General features: G+C 48.4%; 1 protein-coding gene across 1 annotated transcript; it reads left to right on the plus strand.

Annotated features, from left to right (window-relative positions):
• The first annotated feature begins 3,294 nt into the window (after window positions 1-3,294).
• Window positions 3,295-26,461, plus strand: LOC127385498 (transmembrane protein 151B-like). The gene is made up of 2 exons (XM_051621306.1): window positions 3,295-3,327; window positions 23,116-26,461. Exon 2 carries the CDS (start codon window positions 23,149-23,151, stop codon window positions 24,544-24,546), a length of 1,398 nt encoding a protein of 465 aa, XP_051477266.1. The 5' UTR covers window positions 3,295-3,327; window positions 23,116-23,148; the 3' UTR covers window positions 24,547-26,461.
• Window positions 26,462-27,087: the final 626 nt, after the last annotated feature.

Consider the following 27,087-nt stretch of genomic DNA (forward strand, 5'->3'; position numbering starts at 1 on the left):
GGCAGCTCATACCAGTGACAGTGATCCTCTGCATTTCTGAAAGTAAAGAATTAGCTTCTTTGCATAGATTTTGCAGTACTCTCTGGAATCCAAGCTTCCTTTTTTCTCATGTTCCTTCAGGTTGTGAAGGCAACCTTGATAACAGAGATCAATGCCTTGAATCTTGAGCTAGAGAGGTGGAAACAAAGGCACAAAGTGAGAGATGACATTTCTAAAGCTTAAATCTCAGGAAAATCAACATGCACTTTCCCTTCCTGAAGTCTCCTTCATCTCTAGGCCTTTTTTTCCCCTGTGTCTTGGTTTCAAGTGCTTGCAGAATGCTGACAGAATGGCAGCTGGGAAGAGGTACATGGCCGGTCCTTTCAGATCGAAAGCCTGCATTCAGCTGGGGGCTACATGCCCTCAGAGACAGCTTCATTCCTTAAATGTGGAAGGACCAATTAGGCAGTCCTTGGGAGTGCTTGCAGCCACAAGCCAAGCAACAGTCAGGATAGGTTTAGATGAAATAAAATCACAGTTTATTCAACATCAAAAGTGGAGTGTCTGTGGAAATGAAAACAAATTAAAAACCGTAATGAAGCTGTTTGGGCTGCCCCAAAGCCCAGTGGTTATTAGATGTATTTATGAAATAGCTGTATTTCTTAAATGAATTAAAAAAACAGGACTGGAGTAGCAGACAAACCTGACAGGCTGAGCTCTGCCAGGTCTTTGTTTTCTGGCCTTGTCTGACTCAGCTTTTCAATTTTATGCTTTTTCTCCTGGGCTGCTTGGCTTGCCCAGCTGCACGTTTTTTGGTGCACACCCTCCCCTTGCTGGGTCTACAAATGTGGTCCCTAACTTCAGAAAGCTGTCACCCCCTTCTGCCTTACAGAATGGGGCTGCTTCTTCACAGCTGTTTCCTGGCACACTGAAGCCTGGTTTTTCTACCTCCCTTCATGGTGCCTGTAACTGTTGTTTTTTAACAGTCCCAACAAGTAAAAATTTGGCATTAATGTAGCATTCAGCCCAGATTCCTCAGTGCACAATTCTCTGGCTTGGCGCATTTCCCCTCTAACCACAGCACTCCATTACATCCCAGCACAGCCACAGACACTGGTTTTATAGTGTATATGAGGTTGCTGAGGCCATCTAAACACACATGGGTTGATCAAGCAGCATGGGGTTTTAATTTCCCTCTTCCCCTGCAGATCTTGGCCAGTAAGTCACAGGCACTCCTTAACGTATTTTTTACAGCTCCTCCTCATGTCCCAGATGTGACCAGCTCCCTGCCCATCTACTGTCTAGCTTATCCCCAAGAGATTATTTCCCATTGTGCTACTTATGAAAAGGAAGCAGGGTATTTTAAATGTGTGTTTTCATGTGGTTTGTAAATCTGCATTGTATTGCCTTCCACTGTGTGCATCCGGCAACCCTTCTCCAGGGCTGAGGTGAGCCAAAGCCAGATTACTTTGCACGTATATATTGGATGCAGCCAAACAAATGCCATTCCTGCCAGAAGGAGGTATCACCAGGGGAGGACAAAGCACAAGCTTGTGGAGGTCCAGTGGCAGTATACATACTGCAGTGTGATCCAGAATCACAGAAGGCAAAGGGAGTTTGTCAGTTGTCTCTCCTGGACATCCTGCACCTCCAAAAATGGGTGGGTTTCTCCATCTGGCATCAGCCAAGACTTATCCAATGCAAAGAGTATCTTGAAATTCATATTTAGCAGACCCCAGCACTTGTAGAAAATCCCAGCTCTGAGGCTTTTTTCCTCTCTACACTCACACACTAAGCCCCATTCCCTGCTCTACAGTCCTTCTAACCAACCTCTTAACACAACCTGAATGCCTTGAAGCTGGAGTGGAGTTTTCCAGAGAAGCATGCCTGCAAAACAGCAAGCATGTTGTGGCAGGAATTGAGGTGTGAATATTAAAGTGAAGGGTGATGCTTCAAGCATGCACACTTGCCTGTTTGCAAGATTTTATGAAACATTTAAAATATATACAGCTCTAGGGCACAGAAAGAGAAATGGATGAAATGAGTCGAGCCTCACAAGGCAAAGAGTGTAATGAAACATGAAGCAAACATGCAGAGATAAGATGGTGTGGTACACCTGTCCTGGTCAGCAGGACAGCAGACAGTGAGTGCAGGATGCAGGCGGAAGGAAAAATACGGACAGTACAGGGAGTTTGCAGGAGGCTGCAGCTGTGGGGAAAGACCTGCACCGGAGGCAGATGAAGCCGTAGGATAGGCTCAGGCTGCAGGGAGGGGAGGAAGAGGCAGGAGCAGAGGGTGCCTCCATATCTTCTGCCACCTGCTCCTCCGGGATAAAGGAGCTGAAGGTGGGCAGCAGGGCGGGGGTGCGGGGGCAGCTCCGCGCCAACGCTCCCGTAGCACCGGAGGCAGCAAAAATCCCACTGCAAGGAAAGGGGGCAGGAGGGGGCGGCTACTACTCCCCGGCTCTGCTCGAAGGGGTTGGGATGGCAACGTTGCCCTCTACCCCGGTGCGAGCGTCCAGCGACCGAGGAGAGGAGTGGGACACCTCCGGGCGGCGCCGGGCAAGTTCGGCTGCTCCATTGCGGGAGCGCTCCCGAGGCAGCCTTCCTCCCCTTCCTCCTGATGCTTCCTCCTCTTCCTCCTGATGCTGGGCCGCGTCCCGCCGGGGGAGTCCCGCCAGCCCGAGCTAGGTGCGGGCCCTGGGAAATGCGTGAGACGCTGCCGGAGCTGAGCTGCGAGCGGCGAAGCCGTGAAGCTGCACTGGGGGAGGGTGGCCGGCGGCGCGGGGGCACGCCGGGGGGAAGGGGCGAACCTCACCCCGAGAGGGAGACGGGAGGGGGCAGGCAGGGGCACCGCGGGGAGCGTAGGGGTTGGGTCCCCCGTGAGCGGAGGGCGCACCCCGCAGCTCCCAGCCCCCCGCAGCTCCCAGCCCCCCGCAGCTCCCAGCCCCCCGCAGCGGCGCGCCCGGAGCCTCCGGGCGGTCGCCTGCCCACCTGGGGGGGGGGGGGGCGGGAGTGGCAGGGGCACCCCCCTCCGCCTCGTCTTTCTCTCCTCCCCTCCACCGCCTCCTACCCTCCCTCCCTGCCCGCCTGCCTGGGATGGTGGAGGGAGCCGGGAGCACCCGGCGGGGCGGCCCTGGGCGCGGGGGGCGGCTCGCCCCGGCCCCGGCCCCTGCGCGGGGGGCCGCCCGCGGGGGGCTCCGCCGTCTCGGGGCGCCGCAGCCTCCGCCGCCACCGCCGCCGGTGATGGCCAAGGATGTCCTCGGAGAGGGAAGCCGAGGCGGCTGCTGAGAGCGGGCCGGGCAGCACCCCCGCACCGGTGGCCGCCGCCGCTGCCGTGCGGGAGGAGGTGAGCGGCGGCGGGGGCGCCCGCCCCACGCCGGGCCGGGGGGGAACCGGGGGCACCGAGGCAGCCCCGCCGCGGAGCCGGGGTGCAGGGCGGCGGGGCGGGCGTGTGGAGGAGCCGGGGAGCGCGGCGGGAGGAGGGTCTCCCGGCTGGGGGCTGTCTGCGGTGCGGGGGGAGCCAAGGAGCCGGCCACAGCCCGCCTGGTACCTGCACGCGCGGCGCGGCGCGGCGCGGTGCGGTGCGGTGAGCGCCGCGCCCTGCAGCGCCGGGATCGGGCGGCCTCTGGATGCGGGTTTTACCGACGGGCCCTCAGCCCTGCAGCCGGTACCGGGCTCGGGGCGGTGGCTCGGCCAGCGGCTCTGCGCCGAAACGGTGCGGTGGGGGCGCGGGGGCCTGGCCAGTGGAAGTTTGGCTAAATAAGCCCCTTGGGGTCTGGCCTAGGAGAGCCCCCCTCTGCCCTGGGACTTCAGGAGCGCCTCGCAGAGTGGCAGCTCTGCGAGGCGCTGGTGTAACCGGCAGGAGGGGGCACAGGGCGTGCGGGGCGGGAGTGCAGCCTGGGGCTCCGTGGCTTGCAAATGCTTTGGGCCAAAGCAGGAGGTCACCCCTCTCCTTTTCCCTTGGGGCCTAGGCACTCCTGTTGCCTAACCTGCAGTAGAAGCACTCTAAAAACTACGGCTTAACGTGTCTAACATGAGCTGTGAAGCGCTTACCGTGGCCTAGCAGATCCTAAGACGTGTCTGAGTGTTGCCACAAACAATCCTGAGCTAGAAAGCATTGGCCAGACAGAACTGCAGGGCTCTGTGGCAGTCAGTGACAATGCATGTACAGTCCTGCGTATCCAACAGTGCTGTGTTAGGAAAGCATTAGGAAAGCCTGAGATTTTCTTCCATGCCTCATGTAGGCTTTGCTCCCAACTGGTTTTACAGATCTGCCATTCACGTTGTGTTATCCGTGTGCAGATCATGGAAGTGACTGAACATTCTTCATAACGTGGAGTTAAAAACAAATGTACATGCTCCCAGGAATGCAGAGAACAACCTTAATGCAAGCAGAGAAAACTGAAAACAGATGTGAAAGCAGCCCTGGAACATTGCTGTGTGCACTTAGTCTGCTTAAAGTTTCTGTTAATGCTCCTGTGGCTCATCAAGAGTCTCATGGTCCTGCAGTCAAAATTCAGTAGCCTCAACAAAGCCTAAGTGAAGCTGCAGTATACTTAGGCTAAAACCAGATAGCACTTTTTAAAGTAACTATAATAGGAAATTGACTTTGCAGCTCAGGTTGAAAAAACTGCCCTCCACGGGTGAAAATTAGGGTTTTCTCCTGTGCAATTGCTTTTTGGACACCTGCAGCACAGTTCAGCGCAAAGAGCTGTGGCTGGATCCAGGATACAGCTGCTGTTCCAAATCAGCTGTAGAGCTCCTCAATGTAATTACAGCCCTGCAGAAGATCAATAGATGGTTAATGCTGGAAGGGATTTTTTTTTTTTTTTGGTCTATGACCAGAAGCTACAGAAGGCTTTCCAATATATCAAGTCCACCATAAAAATGTCCAAGCCATTTCTAGACATGAGAGCACTTGATCTCTCTGCTAAGCACATTATATCTTGCTTCACTCATCCTCTTCTCCAATTTTCTTCTGTTCCAACACAAACATTTGCACATTTGAGTCTATATCTCAAATGCCTGTAACAGTGATGTCTTAACACTGCAGTCCTACAATACCATTCTTTTCCCCATGCTTTCTCCATCTCTGTGTAAATGGTCTTTGTGCACCTGGATGTGCAGTTGCATTTAAATGCCCAGTGTTAAAAGGGCATTTAATGGACTTCTGTGTTAGTCTTGTCATTTATGGATTTCACTCAGATCAAATGCATGGGCTTAAATCTTAACTGTGACTGAAAAATGCCTTTATTGGGTAATAAAACAATGTGAGATAAAACCCTGAGGTAGCACCAGAGACTGTGTCTGAAGTCTTAAGTTTCTACTCTTAGAAGCAGGACACATGAAGGTGCAGCTGCAGAGCAGGAGAGAAACAGGCAGTTTGCTTACCTGCACCGGGCCTTGTCCTCTTCTGCCAAGGGCCATCACTTTGGTTTGCTGAATGTCAGGCAAGCGGTTGGATTACCTCCTAGTATTTTGGTTTGGGTTTTTTTGTGTTGATATATCAATTGCTCAAGCTGGATGATCTGGAACAGTCATGCTTTTGGTGGTGATATAGGCTTTTACCATCCCATCAACTTTTGCAAAAAAAAAATCAAAATCTTTGAGGGGAAGGAATGTAGAGGACATGTTTTTACATATGTTTCAGCAGTTATTGCTGTAGATTGATTCCCTGGATATATTTTCCCTTTACTTTCCTCCTTGAGGTAGCAGAACCTGCTGCTCTGTATTGTCCTGGTTAAGCTGTGAACTGGTGTTTTTTCTTGTCTTATTACTGTAACAGCCTACACCTACACTGAAGAGTTGGTTGGGACTTTTCTTCATTTCTGCCAAATTACACCTCAATGGAAGGGAAATGGTTTTAGACATTTAAGTCTTTAAAACTTAGTTGGAAATTGTTTTTCAGGAAAGTGAAGCTAGTGCATACAAACGTAATTAATTTGCTACCATAGCCAAGTAATCATTGAAGAAAGCTGAAAGCAGCAGCCACTTGACATTTTTGAAGTATGTATTTGTCTTGTTGCTACTGGCAGAGTCATATAGCAGTTGCCCATGCTTGCTTTTGTCTTCTCTTCCCTATTTAAGAACTTTAATTGGGCATGACATAATGTAATCAGTTAAGCTATTTAAATAAAAGGGGGAAAACCTCATGGGTCGATGTTCCTGAAACACACGATCATCAGCTTACTGGTGAAGATGTTACAGAAGAGGGAGGGCACTTAATACTGTCTCATCTACCCCTTATTGTCAATGCAAAAGGCAACAGGAGCTTGTTTCAAAAGTGCTAATTGTGGTCACAACAGCACCAAGGGGTGTTATAAGCTAAGAAAATATACATACTGCTTGTTAGCAGGCTACAGCTTTACAGTCTGTCAGGTCAAAAGATAGCTGGGTCCTTTCCTCTTAAGTGTGCCACCAAAGAGACATTCTCTACTTGAGGGATTAACTCCATTTAGGTCTCCAGCTTTTGTATCCCTTTCCTCTAATATGAATGTCACATATATGTTTTATTTGTCAAGGTTTATTTTATGGCATTGAAAACATCAGGCATAAAGCCCTTCATAACTTAAATTGGGTAGCTTTAAATTGACTCCATCTATGGGTTGAGTCATACTCACATGCCTGAGCAGTGGTGGAGGAAGCAAGGCAGGCAACCCTTTCAAATGCACCTTCCTCACCAGCAGATCCTCTTGGTCTGATGAAACACGCTCTCTCACCGATCCATGGAAGCCTATTTGCTCCCCACTGCCTTTCTAGCAACCTCCTCTTCCTCTAGAGGCTTGTTGTCTTCCCGAAGAGTTCTGTGCTCAAGAGAAACAAACACAGGAGCAGGGGATGGAGAGAAGCCACAGGGCTTGTGATGGAGGATCATGTTCTTCCTTGCCACCTTTTAAGCAGAAGCAGTGGAGGGACAATTGGTTGCCAGTCTCTGGAGAGGGGCTGTTTCCCTCATAAGACTCCTTTCCAAGACTTGCATAGGGCACTGATCCAATGGCCACTGCCCAGAGTAGAGTAGAAAACATGACAAGCTTCCTGGGGAAGCTCTACTTTACATTACCTGCAGCTTTTCCAAACCTCCTGCCAAAGATCTGCTCAACTACCCTGAGTGGTAGCTGCTGGTTAGCCTGGTGGAAGATAGTTGCCATTCCAACACAGTATGACTGACCAAAGTGTTCTTTTCTGTGCAGTGCATGATATTCCCCCTCTTGAATGAGGGTCAAACAAGACAAACCCCTTTCTAACCCTCCTGCTCTTGGTTTATTGAACAGACATAAACCAAGGAATGCATCTCATTCCTGGGTCCAAGTGGTCTCTGTCATAGAGACAAAGGAAAAAGTCCAGGAGTATTGGTATTGGAGGAGCTGGAAAGCTTTTTTTCATGATCCTCTAGTTCCAGGCAATATTTGAATTGCAGATCCTGTCATAAGAAAATCCATGCAGAGGCATCACATCTTTTTTTTTTCTGTCTTTGTTCTTTTTGTTGTCCCACTTTATTTTCTGATCATGGGTCTGTTCTTGGTGCCCTGAGGTTGTCTGTCTTCTCTGCACTTCACACAAGAAGCTGCCAAGAATTAAAAAAAAAAAAAATAGGAAGCATCAAATGGATGTGACTGAGCTCTGAAGGGCAGCTGGGCTCCAGCTGCATGAGCTTCTATAGTCAAAGTCTTCTGTCTTCTTCAACAGAGAGTGCTCCCTTGCCACTGTGGCTGAGCCTGAAGTGAGTTACTCTTTCTATTTGACTTTCCCAGTTCCCTCTAGCAAGGGAATTTTCTTAATGGAGCACTGAGCAACTGGTGAGTTTATGGAGCTCCACTATTGAAGGACTGTAAGAACAAATTAGATATGCAGTCATTAAGTAGGTAGATGTTACCTCCAGAGAGATTAGGTGAATTGGTACTAGGTCCCCTCCAGACCTGGTTTCTAATGCTGTTCTCTCAGGTGGACAGTCAGCAGACACCAGTGGAAAAGCAACAGCTCTGCACACTGTTTTGGAGCCCCACATGCTCTCCTGGATCTCCTCACTTCAGAGACTCCAGGAGATGATCTCCCTCCAGAAGGGAAGAGTGGATACCAGGACGTTTTTAAATCAGTGCACACCATTGCAAGAGTGAGGTAGGAGGTATCTTCTCCCTGGGAAAAGAGCATGAGGCTTCCTCTCATCTGTTTCTATGCCTTGGAAGAAAATATCTCAGATCATTGCCAGTGACCAGGGACATCGTGGAAATGGAGATTAAAAAGAGTGAAGTGTCCCCAGGTAGTCTATAGAGAGTGGGGCTTGACTCTCGGTGTGTCCTAACACATGGCAGTGAGTTAACACCAAAAGTAGTGGCTGCTGAGCTGTTATCAGCACTGTAAGGCCCTTCTGGTGGATGCAGTGACACTGTTGTGACACTATAGATAAGGCTGTGTTTGATTTTTCACTTACAGCAGGAGTTCTACTTTTCAGAAAAGCGTGGTTATGTAGCTAATTAGTTTTTAAGTTCTAATCATGGAAAATATAGTTCACTCAAGTGTTCGCTTTCAGACTGTAATAATTCATTGGGCTCCTCTGAGCTTAAGAACTGTAAAGTTAAAAATAGTGCATAATGAAACTTTGTTGAGGTCACAGTTGTTAGAATGGCTTTGTTAACTGCCCAAAACTATAACAAAGCAACTTCACTTAAGCAGCAGCACACAGAATAGCTGGTGAGACATTCCAGTGGGGATGCTGCCAGCAGTGGGGCCACCAGGGTCTCTGCCAACAGGAGCCCAGGGTGCAGGTCAGGGGTGGATGCTGGCCCCTCCCTGAGCACCCACTTCTCTGCCCACAGCACATCTCATCCACAACAGTAAGGAAGAAAAGTGCCTGAAATGGGCAGGACAGATGGCGAGTGGGAAGGCTGGAGGAGCCTGGCTCAGCAGCACGGGGAGGCTGGCAGCCTTCCCAGAGCCCAGTTAAGGTTGTGAAGTGGTGCCTGGTGTACCTGGCAGCTGTTCTCATGGTGCCATGCCTGCAGCCAGGAAAGGACAGAGAGGATTATACCCCACTAAATGTCCATGCTTTCAGCTTCTGTGACTTTGCATCAGGTTAATAATGTACAGGGAATCCCACACACAGCACCATTTCTATATGGCTGAGGTATTGCACATCCCAGTTCAGCATCCAACCATCAGAGGCCTTGTTAAGGGAAGACTGGTAACACTGGGCCTCACAGAGGACAGGGGCTGAAAAAAGCAGGCTGGTGAGAGCAGGGACCAGCAGGTGGGACCTGGCAGCAAAAGGCAGAGAGCATGTCACGAGGGGCACACTCCTGACAAGGCAGCAAATAGTAGGTAATTGGGGTGACTTGCCAGTGTGGAGTCTGCATACCTGACCTTACCAGAGAAGTGGATGAGAACAGTCAGAGAATTGTGCAGGTCATGGTGTATTTAACTGTGGGAGAGAAGTGATTTGTGGCCATACATTTATGGCTAGAGGCCTTCTTCATACCCATGTGGTTAATTGCCCTTAGGAGCTTGACTGGAAATTGTGGAGTACATCTGATTGGTGTGGTAACAAAAGTGACTCAACACAAGGGATCAGCATCTTACTTTGAGTAGCTCTTGCAAACCAGCACAGTGTGCCCTGGAGGACAAGAACTAGAAGAGCATGAGTGGCCACAGGCACAAGCAGCATGAAGGCTGGAGTAGTAGCATCTGCCAGTAGGGTTCTGCCATGCTCTGAGGACCAAAAAGGTGGAGAACAGCCCCTTCATGGCTGCCTGGAGGTGAGTGGCCCACAAGAAGCACCAGTACCTGGTGGAGGAAGGGGGTTGTGAGGGCACATACTGAAAGGGTGGGAATGACCCTCTGTCAGCAGGCCAGGGCAGGAGCTAAGTCCTCTGGTTCCACCAGCTGGCACTTGGAGTGGCAGGATGCAACAAGCTCACTTGCAGATGAGATGCCTTCCTGGAGAGTGCTGCTGCCATATTTATGTGAAAGCACTTTATAAATGCTATTTCCTCAGTGTCTTTGGGAAGTATAAAAAGGTGTGCTGAAGCCAGGTCATGGCTCAAAGTCAAACCAATAAATAAATTCTGGGTGTCCGGGCTCCCAGGATCCCTTTTAACCATTAGATGTTTAAATAATTTTCTGGTGAGGTTTTCACCTGCTGTGCTGTCATGTTATTGCAGAATGTTTTGCAGAGAGAGAAGAGAGAAGCCAGAGGAAGAGAGAAGTGATATTTATGGTGAAACCTTGTTTCTCACAGGGAAGCATTAGCTGCTGGGATAGTACCTCACATGAACAGAAGCACCATTATAAAAAAAAAAACCTGATAGCACAGACGTTCCAGCTGTGCTCAAAAAAGGCCCAAGACAGGGAAGCACACACAGCTCGAGCAGTAGCTGGGTGTTATTGAGAGGGATGCTCAGCTCAGCAGCACGAGGGACCTGGCACAGTCACAGCCTGAGCCACGGCAGCCCAGCACTGCAGGGCTGGCAGGTCTTCTGCTGAAGACTGGCTGGCAAGCTCTGACTGGGATGTCACGTGGGAATTGGGAAGACCAGAGGTTGAGAGGTCAAATCACAGAGCTGTTGTTCTGTTTTTACGAAGTAAAAGGACAGCTTTGCAAAAAAGTGAGAATAAAAATAAAACTCCATAGTTCTGGACAAAGCCTGAATCACAGTTCACTTTGAAAGACTTCCCCTGGCTTCACTGGAGCTTGAATCAGTCCCAGATTGTATTTCTTCTGAGGACTTGAGAGATGTTTCTATCCCCCATTTAAATCTCAAGGTGTTCCTTCAAAGTAAGCAAAGATTAAATTATATTAATAATAATGAACTATTTTTTTCGTTTGCCAAGTCTCCAAACAGAGGCATTCAACATCTAGGCTGCAAATAGGTGGTGAGGAACTAAGACTCCTCGGGCTTCCTTCTCCCAAGGTGGTGCCCTCCCGGCTCTTTACTTTCACCCTCAGGGAAACTGGTCTGTGGATGTTGTCCAGGCTGGCTCCAGGTCAGTCCCTCAAGTCCCTTGTCGAGACTGAGGGAATGCTGGGCAGGACACATAGGACCTGTGGCAATGGTGAGAACACTGAGCTATAGGACATGCACTCCTCAAGGTTGGGGAGAATGCTTCTGACCCTAGGGACACAGGATTGGAAAAGGGCAAGCCTTAGGAGACCACTGAACTCTGGCTCTAACATCCACTACTGCAGGCTACTTGTTTGCACTGCACAGGAGAAAATACACCTGCTCAAGCACTGCTGGCCTCGCTGCTTGCTCCTCTCCCACCCTGGAGAGATGCATCGTGTGAGCAACCTGGATGCAAAGTAGGTATTACAGGGTCCCAGTTGAACCCAACGGGGACTTTGTCAAGCACATAGAGGCTGGCAGCTAATTATTCTCCCTTTCTCCCCTTCCAACTGTCCCCATGCCTCCTGCGCTGAAGCAATGGGAGCTGGTCCCACCAGCCCTCCTGTTTTCCCTTGGCTGATGTCAGTTTTCCCTTCATGTCAGTGAAGCTGCTGGTAACACCAGTGCTGTTGGCAAGTTGCAGCTACCGGATCCCCTGTGCCTGTGGTACCTCTGTGCCTCCTGCAGCTTGCCCAGGGGTGCAGGGAGCTGGGTCTGGCTTTCACAGGCTGGAGCACACTGGAGCCTGCTCCTGCCGAGGTGAGGATCACTCTGCTCTGCAGCCGTGGGATAGGTGGGGACACACACGCTGCCATCAGCCTGCTGCCATCAGCCCTTCCAGGAGCTCCCTGGAGTGCAGGAGCAGGGAAAAGGACACATGCCCAGAAGCCCCTGTGCAGTGGGGCTGGCCACTGGCTGTGGCTGGGGGCAAGTGGCCAGTTGTGAGGCAAGCTGCAAAATAGCAAGCAGCACAGCTAGGGCTTAATGCCAATCACTCAGTCGCACCAATCAGATGGTGGCTGGGAGCTGCATCCCAGGAGCTTTCCTCAGGATACATAATGCTTTTATCTGTTGACTGGTTGACTGGACATGTTGTTATACCTGTAAAACTTACCCTGTGTCTACTAGGAACCATTGATATTAAAGGCAGGGAAATGGGGAATATGAGCTAAGTCTGATGGGTCTGCTCAAAGCGTAGGAAAAAGAACCCTTCTAGGAGCTACTTGCTTGCTCTGAGGCAGCTCCAATTCCAGCTTTTCTTTGCTAATGAACTCATTCCCAGTATTGACATTATTGGGAAAAATCCTCTGCCCCCAGAATACAGAATATACTCTTTGTGTTGCTGCTGAGTTGAAAGCCAGTTGCAGCAATATCATTTGGGGGTAAAAGAGATCATTTAGTTAATGTAGCTTTTTTTTTGAGCCTGTAGGAAGCTGCCACTAAAATAGCCCTGATTTTTATTTTGCAAATGGTGACCACTTTGTTGCTAGGATTCCTTGGCACTCAAGATGTATCTGCGCGGCTTTGCTTGGAGCAGTGTGCAGGAGCATCACCAGCAGATGGGATCCCAATGTCTTTCTTTTCTGGGATTTCCTTTACTTCTGCTTTAAGAATTCAAAAGTATCCTGCAAGAGCTACTGCTGAATCTGACATTTTAGAGGACTGGAGGCTCCTGCCCTGACCTCTGCCTTATTCTTCTCCGGGAGGTGGCTTGAATTAATGAGGGCGAATGGTGTGAAATAACAGATTGTCTTTGTATAGTACTTCAGGGAGGTCCTAGCATCTGAAATCCAGGTGAATCTGCAAGATTCGTGTCTTTTCATAGTTTGTTTTGTGTTGTGATAGGCTCTGCTGGGGAGAGAATTTAATGCTGCCATTTTGTTCACCTTCCCACCCCGAAACCTTCCCTCTGGCAGCTCTGTGAATGGAAGGAGGAGATTAAATCTCTGCGAGGACTTAAACAAAAAAACAAGCGATCCCTGCTCACCACAGGAGGGCAACTGCCGAGGCAAATGCCTGAGTCAGTAGCAAATGCCTGTAGCATCAGTCAGATGCTACAAACACATGGAGTGCATGCAGATTATTCTTTTTAAACCAAGTAACATTTCTGCTTGGCATTGACATCACAGCCCCTGCCTGCAGGAAGTTTTCATTCTCACCTGAGTTCCATGGCAGAAAAGCAAATGGTGCATCCAAAACATACATGCAGCAACTGATGCGCTGTGTGTTCGAGGACTGGATGGAAATTCTCTTTGATGCAAAATGTTTTTTTCTGTGGCCTTCTATCCCTTATATTTCCCTTTCCCTCCATGCTGGCAGCCATGCTGAGAGCGCTTGCTACTGGCTCAGCATGAGCCAGGGGTAATGGGCTTCTTGCTGTTCAAGATGGATGGCAGGAGGGATTTTGTTTCAGGCTCCCCAGGACAGGATTTAGGAGGTGATTGTTGTAATATCTTCCTTTTCCCTCACCAGGCCTTATTATCGATGCCCCATGCAGTGCCCAGATCGTGTCACATGGCAGAAAAGCATTGCTGCCCGTCACAGCATTGTTGTGGTTGGAAGAGATCTTTAAGATCACCAACTTCAACCCTTAACCCAGCACTGCCAAGTCCACCACTAAACCATGTCCATAAGCACCACATCTACACGTCTTCTAAATGCGTCCAGGGATGGTGACTCCACCACTTCCCTGGGCAGCCCGTTCCAGTGCTTAACAACCCTTCCAGAAATTTTTCCTAAAATCCAGTCTAATCCTCCCCTGTAACAACTTGAGGCCACTTCCTCTTGTCCTATTGCTTGATACTTGGGAGAAAAATCCAAAACTCACCTGGCTACAACTTCCTTTCAGGTAGTTGTAGAGAGCAATAAGAGCCTCCTTTTCTCCAGACTAAACAACCCCAGTTCCCTCAGCCACTCCTCGTGAGACTTGTTCTCCAGACCCCTCACCATCTTCACTGTTCTTTGGACACACTCCAGCACCTCAGTCTCTTTCTTGTAGTGAGTATCCAAAACTGAACACAGTATTTGAGGTGCAGTCTCACTTCCCTAGTCCTGTACCTGTTTTAGCACAGCCCTCCAGGTTCCTTCCTCACCGTACTAGTGAGTATCTAATGTAGGACTTAATTTGGCCCTGGAAGGTGATAAGAGGTTGTACTCTGACTCTTCTCCTGCAGTTGTCTTCTCCCTGGCCACCCCAGACTTCTTGGGCCAGTCTTTCATCAGGATCACCTCAGGAGCTGTAATATATTTGCACCCACATCTGTTGTAGCTGCTTGGGGAAGGGGGGTAGAGATCTCCTCACTCTCCTTGAATCATCCCTGTCTGCTGCTTTCTGAGCACCAGAGGTTGGTCCTGGTGTCAGAGCTCACCTCACTTATGGTTAACAGTACAGCCTAAGGCTCTCTGTTTTATGTCCTGCCATGTTTATCAGGAGGTAGAACATTTTCCACTGCCCTCTCTTGATCAGAATGGAAGAGGTCTTTTAGGTATAGACAAAAATCTGGTTTCACCTAGGCAGGCCACCACATGCCAAAGTGTGTGACTTGTGGTTATTGATTATTCTTTCCCTTTCATCTATCTCATTGGGATATATTCATCACTTGTATAAAACTGCAGAGACAAATGAAATTATGACTGGCATTAATTTACTTTTTTTTTTTTTTCTTGATTCTCTTATTTCTTTTCTTCCAGTCCCATGTCAGTCTTTCCCCCACTCTTCTGTGTGAACAGGAAGATTATTGTTGATAAATAAAGGAGAAAAGAGAAAGAGACCAAAAAACCCCTCCTGACTTATTGTTCACACAAGTAATCCAGTCTGTGGGGTCATTTTGTTGTTGAAGACAGTGATAAAATTACCCTCTAGCCCTGTAGCCAGGCCTTGGCAGAGAGCAGGAGCATGCTGTGATGCCTACATCTCACTGAGACCCAGTGTCAGCCCTGCACCACGCTGTCACCTCCATGGGTGCCCCAATTTAGCACAACCTTATCCCACTCCCCAGGCTGTGGGGAGGAGATAGAGATGGAGGAGTGAAACGGGTAGCCTGGACATGCTCTGAACACCAGTGCCACTGGGGCAGAGGAAGGGTGCTGGCAGGTGAGGATGGAGACCAGCCAGCCTGGGCAGGGGGAGGAGGGAATCTGGCCCAGAGAAGGGACATGGGTGAGGATCAATGGGGGAAGCACTGAGCCTGATAGCACCTTTTCTCTCCTCCACCTCTTCCAATCCCCCATAGTTCCTTCTCATTTCTCTACTTCCACTTGGGTCATGTCTTCAGTGCCCCCTGTTTTCTCTCATTCATTAATTTTAGACATGATAGCATTTTGCTTCAGCAAAATTGCAGCTCTTGAGGTGAGCCACCAAGGACATTTACACATGAGGTTTATAAGGACAGGAAACACTGTTGGCATGAGTTCCCTGAAGGAGAATTGTAGTGCTTTTGAGGAACCCAGATATCTGACTGCAAACTAGACACAGACAGTCGAACTTGGGCCCAAAGCTGTCTGCAAAACAAACATCAGAATAAATTCATGCGGTGGCAGCATATTTTCTGCCTATACAGCTCATGCTGGAGTTCTCAAGGAGACTGAAGCATGAAGTCTGACAGAAGAAGAAAAAGCCATTTTGTCAATAGAAAGCTAAGGAGAAAGAGTAAACATAAGGCAAAGTTATGTATCAAATTCTTCAAGACTGTAACTCCAAAATAGTTTACTCCATTTCCTTTGAACTTCATGGAATATTCCTCCTTCTCTATTGGGGTCTATTTGGCAACATTCAGTTCAAATTTATTTTGCCAGTGGACAAGTGGACAAAACAAGTAGACAAAACAAGAGGTTTGTAATTGTCACCATAACCATTTGCATGCTATAATCAGTACTGAGGCAGCTAGAAAGAGAAGAGATGCTTCAAGCCCACACTGCTATACAGCTACTTTTGGAGTAAAATACAGCTAGTCATAAATAGCACACAGCAACAGCACACTAGGTGATAATGATCTCCAGTGAAGCTTTAGGAGCTTTTTTCTTAGTATTGTGTCTAAAGCTGCATGTGGGATTACTCCTGGAGGTGAGCACTGGAAGTGTGAGGAGCACGTCGGTGCCCACATAAAGCCCACAGCCTTGTTTTTATGATTGACAGCTTTATGAAGACAGTTGTCTTGTGTAAGTTAATGTGATATTTAGCCATTAGGTTGGCTGAGTTCAGCAAGAATAATTACCAGATTTTACAGTGTCCACTGGAATTTAGTATAAAATCACTGCTGGTAACATTTACAGTTGGCACAAACATTAGCAGGCTGGTCTGTACTGATGAGATGAGCACAGAGGAATCTGCTTCATTTGATAACTTCATTATTCAATCGAAAGCCAAAATTGAAGTTACACATTTCAGGATAGAGAGTCCAGCCAAGTTATCAGCTGTCCTCAGAAACAGTGACTCAAACAATACCTGGGAGCAAAGCGGGTGAGTGGTTGAACATGAGTTTCCAGGGTGATGCTGGGCAAAAATCTACTAATGCAACCCTTGGAGACAGTGAAAAGGGGGAATGAGTGGGAATAAGAGGCTGATTTTATGTTTTGGCATGATGCCAGGGACCTAAGCAGTGAAGTCCTGTAGCCAGTTGCAGGGTACACATTTGAGAGGGATCTCAAGGTGCTGGGAAGAGTGTAGAGCACCAAAAAGAGCTAGAAAAAAGGCTGTGCCACAGAAGTCTTCAAGACCTTGACCCGTTTAAATTGTCAAAAAGAAGGCTGAAAGGTGTCAGAATACAGAAGTATTGTCAGAGAGAGTAGACGGCAATATGAAAGGAGTCTTTTATCACCCAGAGAATGGACATCCCCGCTGCCATGAATGGGGGCTGAAGTGAGACAAAATTACAATGGCAGTAAAATTTTATCACCAGAACAAATTACAAAGGCAATTGTAGGTTCTTCATTTATTTCAGTCTGTCATTTAAAGCAGAGTGTCTTTATGGAGTATGAGCTTTTGTCAACTGTAAGGACTGTTAAGTGAAACTGCATTGCCTGTGTGATACAGGAGCTATGGAGAGAAGGCAATGTCTCCCAGTCTTAAGGTGTAAATGTAGTTTGGGTTGTAATAGAAGCTGAACCTTCCTTACCCAGAATAGCCTTGCAAAGTCAATAGGAGAAATTTCTGTGACTACCTGTAAGCGTCAAATAACTGTCTGGCTGTTCATTGCATCAGAAGTATCCCAGCCACCACTGAGGGACAGCCTTGTGGCTACTGGGTGAGTCCTGCTGTCAGATACACCTGTGTCTGGAGGTCAGCAAAAACAGCAAGCCATCACTGGTAAAACGGAGGCACCAGAGTTTCAGGTTAGGCACCCAAACACCTAGGCTGGTGGAATTTATCTGGGCTTCTCTGAGTGTGGCCCTTACTCCACTTGCTAATGAAGGGGAGAATGGAACTGCCCAGCACCCATCAACTTGAGCCCCAGGAAAATCATTAGTCGAGGAAGGGACCTAGAGACACAAGCACAATTTGATCACCCAGAAATATGTTGTTCTTTAGCATTGATCTGACATTTCAAATATGCCTTTTAAGGGTGAAATCAGGGTTGAGGGGTATGTGTATTTTTTAGCATTCTTGGCCACCCCAAATACAGTTGCTTGTAGGCTCACCTAGGATGGTTATCACCTACAACTTACCTGCCTGCATCTTATTGCTGGTCATTCACAAGGAGTCTAGGGAGGGGTCAGAGAGCCACAACCAGCCTCTTGCTCTTGCCACCAGATCACGCTCGGCTCCAGCTGCTAAGCGGGGGATGTACTGGGCTGTGCACTCCCCCTCTGCTCTCACTCCACCCCTTTACACTACGCAAGATTAGCAGCTCAAATGTGCATGCTACTACAACACAGAGCACGTTTTAATGATTTTAATTATAGTTGCTGCAGCCAGAACCCAACCTGGCTTCTGTTAAGCCAGGACAAGCACTGGGTGGGTGTGCCTGCAGGAGGGAGGCTCCTCCCCAGGCCTTGCATACCTCCTTTTGATCTTGGGCATCTGCCTTCGGGTATCTTTGAAGGCAGTCGCCCTCTCAGCCACCGCCTGGATGTTTTATCATTTGCAAACTAAGTTTTGCACAGAACTTACTTGGAGGAGAAATAATCGAAAAGTTGCCAGCCTGGAAACTCCAGTCTGCAACAGGTGCCAGCTGAAATTCCAGTTCTCTGTCACCATTGAGGACTTTCCAGTCTATTTTCCAGCAACTGCGCCAACAAATTAAATAGCATCTATCATTTAGAGTTTCAGGAGGCTCCACGCCAACAGAGAGAAAACAGACCATGAGAGGATGTGGAGCTGTCTCTTCATTTTGCATGGTACATAGATCCTGTGTTCCGCCTGAGCTTTCTGGAAATCATGGACCAAAAAACCCCAACACAAATGTGGAGCAGTGCTGCAGGGCCAACTGCCTGGGGCTAGGGACAGCTTGGGGCAGGGCTGTCCCCAACCCTTCACCCTCTCCACAAGGGCCCCAGCATGGGCATCTGCAGCCATCTCCACATATGTCACCTCTTGCCTGTGGCATTTTCCCCATTTGTGCTGAAATCTAGTAAGGAATTTGGGAAATATTTTTTGCTGTTGTCTTTAAGTGTGGAAGGGTAAACTGAATTTTGGCTTGTGGTTATGGATAGTTTGAGTAAGAGTTATCCAGAGTTTCCAATCCAGTCAGGTGCAATGGGAAGAGAGGCCCCAAAAAGCTGTTGAGCAGCATGCCAGAGCAGAGCACGACATCATTTACAGTGTGTGTTATTAACACAACTTGAAATTAATAAACAATAATAATGACAGCTTGTCTGTGCTCCTTCACAGCATTCCATACAAACCAGAAGATTTTTACAATTCGTACTGTCATCAGAGCTGGTTAAGACCTTTTGAGTGAAACATTTGATTTGGCAAATGCATCCCTCTTCACAGAAATGGTTGTAGAATCACAGCATGGTTTGGTTCAGAAAGTACCTTCAAAGATCATCTAGTCCAAGCCCTCTGCCCTGGGCAGGGTCATCTTGCACTAAATTGGGTTGCTGAAAGCCCCATCCAATTTGGCCTTGAACACTTCCAATAATAGGAAATCCACATCTTCCCTGGGCAACCTGCGTCTCATTTAATCTTCTGTCTAGAGGTTTATCAGGTCCACAGTGGAAATAAAGCCCAAAGCAAAGTCCCCAACATACAGGAGAGGAAGGACACCTCTCTTGATCTGGGTTAGAGACCCAGATCTGCATGTCTGCTCACAGGCAAAGTGTGTGGTGACTGAGCCTCTGTCTATTCTGGGACAGTCTCTGGCTCTGGCTTTCTGTCAGGTTCTCTGTCTTTGCTTTCATCAGTTGTATTTCTTTATTAACATTTTACAGGGATTATGCTTTTGTTCCACATCAAAACAACACTGATCCTGCAGCATTCCTCAAAGGACTCCCGTTCACTGGCTAGCCCAAGTGATCATGGAAATTATTAGTTTCCTTAAGCATTTATTGTACTCATCCAGAAATACAAGCTTGCCCTGTTTCAGTCTGAAGCACTGTGCGTGGAAAGGAGAAAATTCCATGTAGTGCCACAAACATCATGCTTGCAAGAAGGTGGTATGTTAATTAATAAAGCCTGGGAGCCACTGGTTTAACATATTAATGAATTTTTTATGCAGAGATAGATGGCAAGAGATATTTTCTTATTAGATTTTTGAATGTCTGATAGTTTTATTGTAATTATGTTCTATTTTGTGTCTTTCTTACCAGCACTGTAGCAGTGCTTCTAATAGTATAATTGTATTAGATAGTTCTTTCAGCAAAGGGAAGGAGAAATAAGGGGATATAGGCCAGACAAATATATTCAGAACTTAAAATAGGAGGGATGACTGTAGAGGTAGACCCTGGAAGAGAGATCCTTTTACAACCGAGGACCTGCAGAGAGTGGAATCTGCTTAGGAACAAAGGAGGGTATGAGACAGCGGGTCAGAAGAGCCAGAAGAAAAGAATCATGTTTTACCCAAACAGTTTTCAACACGAAGGCCCTGCTGAACTGGACTGGTAGGTGTGTGAATCAGAGAGATGTGGCAGTGGGCTCTATGGCTGCATGTCATTACTAATGCAAGGACAGAAGCTGCTTTTTTTTACAGGCTGCAGTGAGAATAGTGGAGGTAACCTGTCCTGGGCTGATCCAGCCCTTTCAATGCAGTGAGTTGAAGACCATTTTTTGAAGTGTTTCAAGGGGATGCATTCAGAAACATAATAATTGACCACCAAGCTTCTGAGTCCAGCCCAGTGATTATCCAGGACTGGTGAGACAAGAGCCACCTCTTCACCCAAAGGGGAGATGGAGCTAAACACATTAGGAGGCATTTGCACTCTCTGATAGGGCCGCTGATGGTGCTAAGCAGCAGAGCTGGTTGAATCACCCCTTAGGCAGAAGCCAACAGTGTGGGTTGTAAGTTGGACCACAGAGCTGCAGAGAGTAGAGAAGTTGTTAGTAGGGGAAGTGAGATAAAGGGAAGGTGGAGATTGCAGTGCCTTTGGCAAATAGTGCCTTAATTGGTATGGGACAGACCTTTCACATGGCTGTGCCCAGGGCTAGACTGACAGTGCTTCAAACAAGTCACAGACAAAAAAATTGGAGTTCCCAGAGCTGCAAGGAGTACTTAAGCACCCAACTTGGATTAAAACTGACTGTTGGACATCTTCTGCTGGGTCCAATGGCACTCATCACAGTGTTAACCATAAGCAATTTTACGTTATAGGTACCTGTAGAAACCTATGGCAGCTTAAATTCCTGTTTCAGAATATTGCCCAGCTGTTTTCTTCTCCACAGTCTCTGTGACTGAAGTAGAATGCTCATTGTTAGAGTTTTCTTCACCTCAGAAAACCTTCAGGGGGAAAAAAGGGTAGAGGTTTGAAATTCTTCATTACAGTCTATATTTTTGCATTACTATAGAACTTATAAATTCTAGCTTCTCAAAAGGAAGAGGCAAAGAATCAAAAACAGTGATTCCTGGTGGAGTTCTCATAAGTTTGGAGAGCCTGGGGCTCTGACTTGGGGTCCAATGTACAGCTGGGGCAGAAGCCTACATTGGGGCAGTGACAACACTGGGAGACAAAGGTGGGTATACAACAAGAGTGACTGCACATAGACTCAGGGATTCACCTGCAAAGCTCTCACAGCTATTTTTCAGCTGATTTGGGGACTGCCTAAAGCCACTTTGTGGCTTTCCTCAAGGTTTGCCTCAAAGGGCTAAGGGAAACAGCCCCATTCCTACCCATACTGAGGTCTTTTCACTGCCCTGCCTACAGAAAAGTTATGTACTGTGTCTTTTATAACCCACTTAGCTTCTCTACCCCATTTTGACCACTGTAAAGTGAATAAAGCCAAGAATAATTATTCTTTATTCTGACACATACAAACATAAAAAACATTTAGGATAAGAATAGAAATTCTTTAAACCTTCCTTCTGGATGCATGAGGAAGAATCAGGGACCAGATTTTGCCCTTAGCTGCAGATGAATACTGATATATCTCCCTAGAATCTGTAAAATCACTCTGCAATTATGCAGTGTCAAATTAGAAGCTATGAAATCAAAACCAAACCCCATGAAGCCTAGTTTGGCAGTGCTCACAGCAAGCCATAAACCCCTCTATAGTTACTTAGAAGTGGTTTTCTGTCCCCAAAAAAAGGCAGTATAAAAACTGACCTTAGGGCCCTGCAAGGCTAGATGCCAACACTTCCATCTCATTGAGAAGACAGTAAACTCTTCTTTCTAGTGTTGCCACGCTATTATTTCCTTATTAGGATGCTGTTCCTTAAATTTCTTGCTGGTTCAAGATTACTTACTGAATCTTAACTCCTGTGGGTCTGAGATAAGCTATACTAGTGGAGAACTTTATCCCAGGAGAAAGAAAGAGAGGACATTTCCCAAACCTAGCATTTGTTGGCATCTATGAAGCAGTTTGATGCATTAGAGGTGGCCTCTTGGGAGAAGGACTAACAGTGTGCTTCTATTTTTGCATGAAATCAGGCTCAGCAGAGGGCACGATGATGCATGAATATCAGTGTGTAACTGCTTTCTCACTGTCATTTCTTCAGAGTTAGGGAGGAGGCAAAAGATGGCAGTAACAAGAGGGATGCAGCCAGCCCTCCACATTACCTATCAGGGCAGCAGAGGGTCTTGCTTCACACACTTTCTACACATGGGTGGCTGTAACTCATGCTGCTGCTGCTCTTTGCAGGGAGACAACTCCGTTTCCATTAGGTGCTTGGCTCAATTTGGCTCTTTTTGTAGCCCAACATAGCATGACTATGCAGCTGATTCACTGCACCACGGCTGGCGTAAGGACTGCACACTCTCTTGGGGGGTACAGGGGGAGTATGACAGTATGAACTCCTGCTCTACTCCCAGCCTGACTTTTGGGACTTGAAAGAGAATGTGGATGTGCTACATTTTAAATATTGACATGTACACCCTTAGCTGCTTAAGCATTCAGGTATTTTAGGTCAGAGCTAGTCCTCTAACCAGCCTGAAGCTACGCTGCACTGTGCTGTAATCCTGACAATTTTTTCAACTAAATGTGCTTGGATCTAGTAATTTTCCTGATGGCTCACCTCCAAGAAAAATGGTGTCGATCATTTGGTAGGTTTCAGGGTTGGGTGTGAGTCAGCTCTGAGTCAGGCAGCAGCTCCAGCTCCACAAATCTCCTTGTGCTGGCACAAGCCGTGAGGCCGCAGCCCTGCAATGGACGCTGCTCCTGAGCTTTCCCAGCAGCACCGTGTGGGAATCCAGGCACTGGGCACTTGCAAAGCAAAGGAGCAAGTCCACAACCCCTCACTTTCAGCTGTTCACATGCTGCAAAGCCCCCTTGGCCTTGGAAGATGGCAGGGTGCATAGATCATGTTGCTTCAGGCAGGGAGACAGAGATGGGGACCCATCTCACAAGCTGTGGAGGGGCCGATCTGACAGGCGTGAGGGCACAGTGAGTCCCTGCCTCAAAAACAGCTTCCCTCCCCAGAGCCAGGACAAAGTAAGGAAGGAGTCTTGTCTGGAGAACTCTGTCCATACCACGGTGTTCCTGTTTATATTCACATTTATGTTAAGCAGGGTGGTGTCCCCAGTCCTCAGGCAGTTGAGAGCAAAGCCGAGAGTCACGACGCAGTCTTGAAGGCAACACTCAGTGTGTGCACTGTGCAAAGTGGTGTGACTGACGGGTTCCTCGCTCTCTCTTTGTCTTTCTCTCCCCCTCCCTGGTGGTGCGATTGAAGCAACGCCCTGTGAAGCAGTCCCTGAGTGCCTGCATGTGCCGTGAGTCCCACTGGAAATGCCTCCTCCTCTCCATCCTCATGTATGGCTGCCTGGGTGCAGTGGCCTGGTGTCAGCTGGCCCGGGTCACTAAGCTCAGCTTTGATAGCTCCTTCAATGGCAAGTCAATGATCTACCATGACAGCCCGTGCTCTGATGGGTACGTCTATATCCCACTGGCCTTCCTCTCTATGCTGTACGTGGTGTACCTGGTGGAGTGCTGGCACTGCCATGTCAAGAGAGAGCTGCAGTACAAGGCAGACGTGGACAGTGTCTATGAATGCATCAACCGCATGCAGCAAGCTACTCCGTGCATCTGGTGGAAGGCCATCAGCTACCACTTTGTGCGGCGAACGCGGCAGGTGACCCGGTACCGCAACGGTGATGCCTACACCACCACACAAGTCTACCATGAGAGGGTCAACACCCACGTGGCTGAAGCTGAGTTTGACTACTCTCACTGTGGATACAAGGACATCTCTAAGGAGCTCCTGGGCCTGGAGAGCTACACAGCCACCAAGCTGAGGTTCACCAAGTGCTTCAGCTTTGCCAACATCGAGTCTGAGAACTCTTACCTGACTCAGAGGGCTCACTTCTTCACTGAGATTGAGGGGCTGGATGACTACATGGAGGTGAGGGAAGGCATGCAGCTCAAAAATGTGGACTTCAAAGAGCTTATGATGGCCTATGGGGACCCAGATCACCTTCCCTGGTATGTGTCCCACTATGCTTTCTGGGTGGCAGCTATTCTGATGATCTCGTGGCCACTCAGGGTACTCATAGAGTATCGGACTGCTTATGTTCACTACCATGTGGAGAAGCTGCTGGGCCTGGAGTACACGGCATCCACGGGGGCAGAGGAGCCCTTGTACCGGTACCGCATGCCTCGAGACGCCACGCAGGACAGCGCTGAGCTGGAGTGGCACATCTGCACCAACCGGCAGCTGATCCCCAGCTACTCGGAGGCCATGCTCATGGACCTGGCTGGCTCCCCGGCCTACAACAGCTACAGGCTGTGCCGGTACGGCGAAACGGCTCATGGCTGCGACCGCTGCAATCGTGCCTCCAGCACCTCCTCCATCTTCTCACGCCATGCTTTCCACAGCTGCAGCGGCAACTCCCGCCTCTCCCTCAACACCAGCCGCTTCTCCCTCTGCCGTGTCCATGGGTCCCACAGGACAGGCCTCTGGAGGAGCCGCAGCAGCAGCATCGCGGACCGGGGCTGCCAGGATGAGCAGTGCTGCTCCTACTCCAGCCAGCTGGCTGTCAATGAAAACCCCCCAACCTACCACGATGCCCGCTTCTTCCCTGTCCTGATTGTGCACAGGCCAGAGGGGCACGAGGGGCGGCATTTCTACGTCAGGCGCTCCTCCTGTCTAGAAACCTCTCTGTGACAGGCCCCCGTGGTTTCTCAGCGCCTCTGCTCTGGGACGGGGCTTCCTGCAGAGGTGCCACCAGCAGGGAGCCTGCAAGCACCGGTCTCCACAGCAGCTCAGCATGACGAGCTTCAGCTCTTCCCCCTGCATTGCGAGAGGACTGTAGTCACTCATTTCCAAGAGGTTCTCCCCCTCCTTCAGCTGGTCTCCCTAGACTTTTGTTCCCCTCTTCTTTTTGTTCCTTCACTACTCAACCTTTCTTTGCTCCTCAGTTCCCTGCTTCTCCTCCCATCCTACCATCATTTTTTTTATTTTTTATTTTTTACATTTCATTCACAGCATTTGCCCGCTGTTGCTGCTGGAGGATTTATAAAGCCTGTGCTTTGCAGTATATTTGCCCTCTTGGATGCCCTGCAAGGTAAGAAACTCAGAAAGGCACACAGCCAGCCAGAGTCAAGTCAGAAGGAGAATTCAGATCTGCAGGCACTGAGTCACCTCCTGCAAACCCCAAACAAGGTGCTTTTTAAATGTATTTGTTTTCTGTAGTCTTTTTTCCTCTTCTATCATTTATTCTCTCCTTCCCTCCTTCCCTCCTGTTATTCTCCTCTCTCTTTACCCTCATCTTCCTTTTTTTTTTTTTTTTTATTTTCTTACTTCTGTTTTCCAACCTTTTGGGGTCTTGCTGGTGAGGATGTCTTTCAGGGTGTAATTGCCTTCCATCAGGGAAAATTAAGGCATTCACGGCACAAACGTCACTGACTGCTGACACAACCACAGACTATGCCCCTGAGAAGTGCAGAGGACTTTCTTTCCAGAGCAGTGACATAAACCAATAAAGCAAAAAGCCCTTTGCTCACCTTGCCCTGCCTGGTCTGCAGCACAGACACTGCTGCTTTTCCAGCTGTAGTTAACCTTGTCCAGCTCCACCCCTGTTAGGAATCATTGAGAGCTGTAATGTAAATCAGTGCCCTGTTAGTGCCACTATTTTTAGAACTGTGGATCTGGTTTGTGTTGTTTTTTTTTCCATTCCTACCACTTGCTCAGAGCAGCACAGGCTGGAGAAGGGGAGAGGGGCTGGAGAGAGAAAGGTAAATGTGGTATTAGCCCTCCCACCTATAGTCTGGAGTTGTTAGGAAGCTCTTCCACCCACAGTCTCTACTAGAGTAGTTGCAGGACTGCTCTATGTTATCCTTCAGTTTTCCATGTGCTCTGGGGAGAGCTTTTGGCCCATAGCCCACTTCCACCTTCCCACCTTCCCAGGCAGGATGCAGTGCCACCCCAGCCCCGGGCAGAGGGCACAGTTGGGAGCCAGCCCCACCGGCTGCTCCTGCTGGGGCTACAGGCTCTTCCCACAAGGCTTTCCCCAGAAACAGGTGCAGCACTTTCTGGAAACTATCAGATTAGTGCCAGCAATGCCAAACCCAGGTGTACAGAGCTGGCAGAGTAGACTGCTGCACGCTGGGCTATGGGCTGCCCTCTTTGCCCAGCCATAGTCCTCCCCAGGAGCCAGGAACCAATCGCAGAAGCTTATGGCCACACTGAGGACCCACCAGGGTCCTCACATCTGCCAAACCACCATCCCACAAAGGAAGGCCATCCACCGAGCAAGCTCTGTACCTTTTTGGTGTGTGGATGGCAGAGATTATTATCCACCATGACTCACAGGAGAATGCAATACGATCGAAGCACAGTCACTTTCAAAAACAAAGTGTTGTCACTCCCCACAGCAAGTAGGTAAGAAACCAGCCCCCCAGAGGGGCTGGCAACAAATGCTTCCTCCTGAGTCCATTCTGTGTGTATCTACATGTAATACAAGGTTGGTAAAGTCATATTAGTATGTGTAGATTATATATAACTCTGCATACTTATATGGTGATTTCTTATGGCATTGACTGTTGCACTGTGTTAAATACATTTTGGTTTGGTTTGATGACTCTGTTTTGAAGTGCCGTTTTTATTTCAACTCCAGGAATAGAAACATTGGCAATAACAGGCTAGCCTGCTTCAAATGATGGCACCATCAGAAGGGATGTTTAAATTCATCTGAGTTGATAGTTTTTAATGTAAACACTTCATGTATGATTTATGCGATATTTTCATTCTGACAGCTTGGCATTTATTACAAAATACAGATAACACATATGATGTGTTATTTTATCACCTCTAAAAAAGAATAACCATCCTAGACACATGGAGTAACCAGGTTTGGGCTAAGGGTAATGATTTTGGTTGGTCTGGGGCCAAACTGGATAACACTGAAACTTGGAGAAGAATCCAAAATTAGATCCACCCTACAGTGATCCTGTTCTAGCCCCCAACTACACTGCCACCTACCAGCCCCAGGGAGAATTTGGCATCTAGGAAAGGATCATGCCTGAACTCAAACCTCAGACTCATCCCTGATTTATTTGTATTCTGAAGACAGAGTAAATGCAAGTCTTTAATATGGTTCCCTGTCATAGAATCACATAATGGTTTGGGTTGGAAGGGACCTTAAAAAATCATCTAGTTCCAGCACCCCTGCCATGGGCAGGGACACCTCCCACTTGAACAGGTTGC

The sequence above is a fragment of the Apus apus genome, chromosome 5, assembly GCF_020740795.1.
Source record: "Apus apus isolate bApuApu2 chromosome 5, bApuApu2.pri.cur, whole genome shotgun sequence".
NCBI lineage: Eukaryota > Metazoa > Chordata > Aves > Apodiformes > Apodidae > Apus > Apus apus.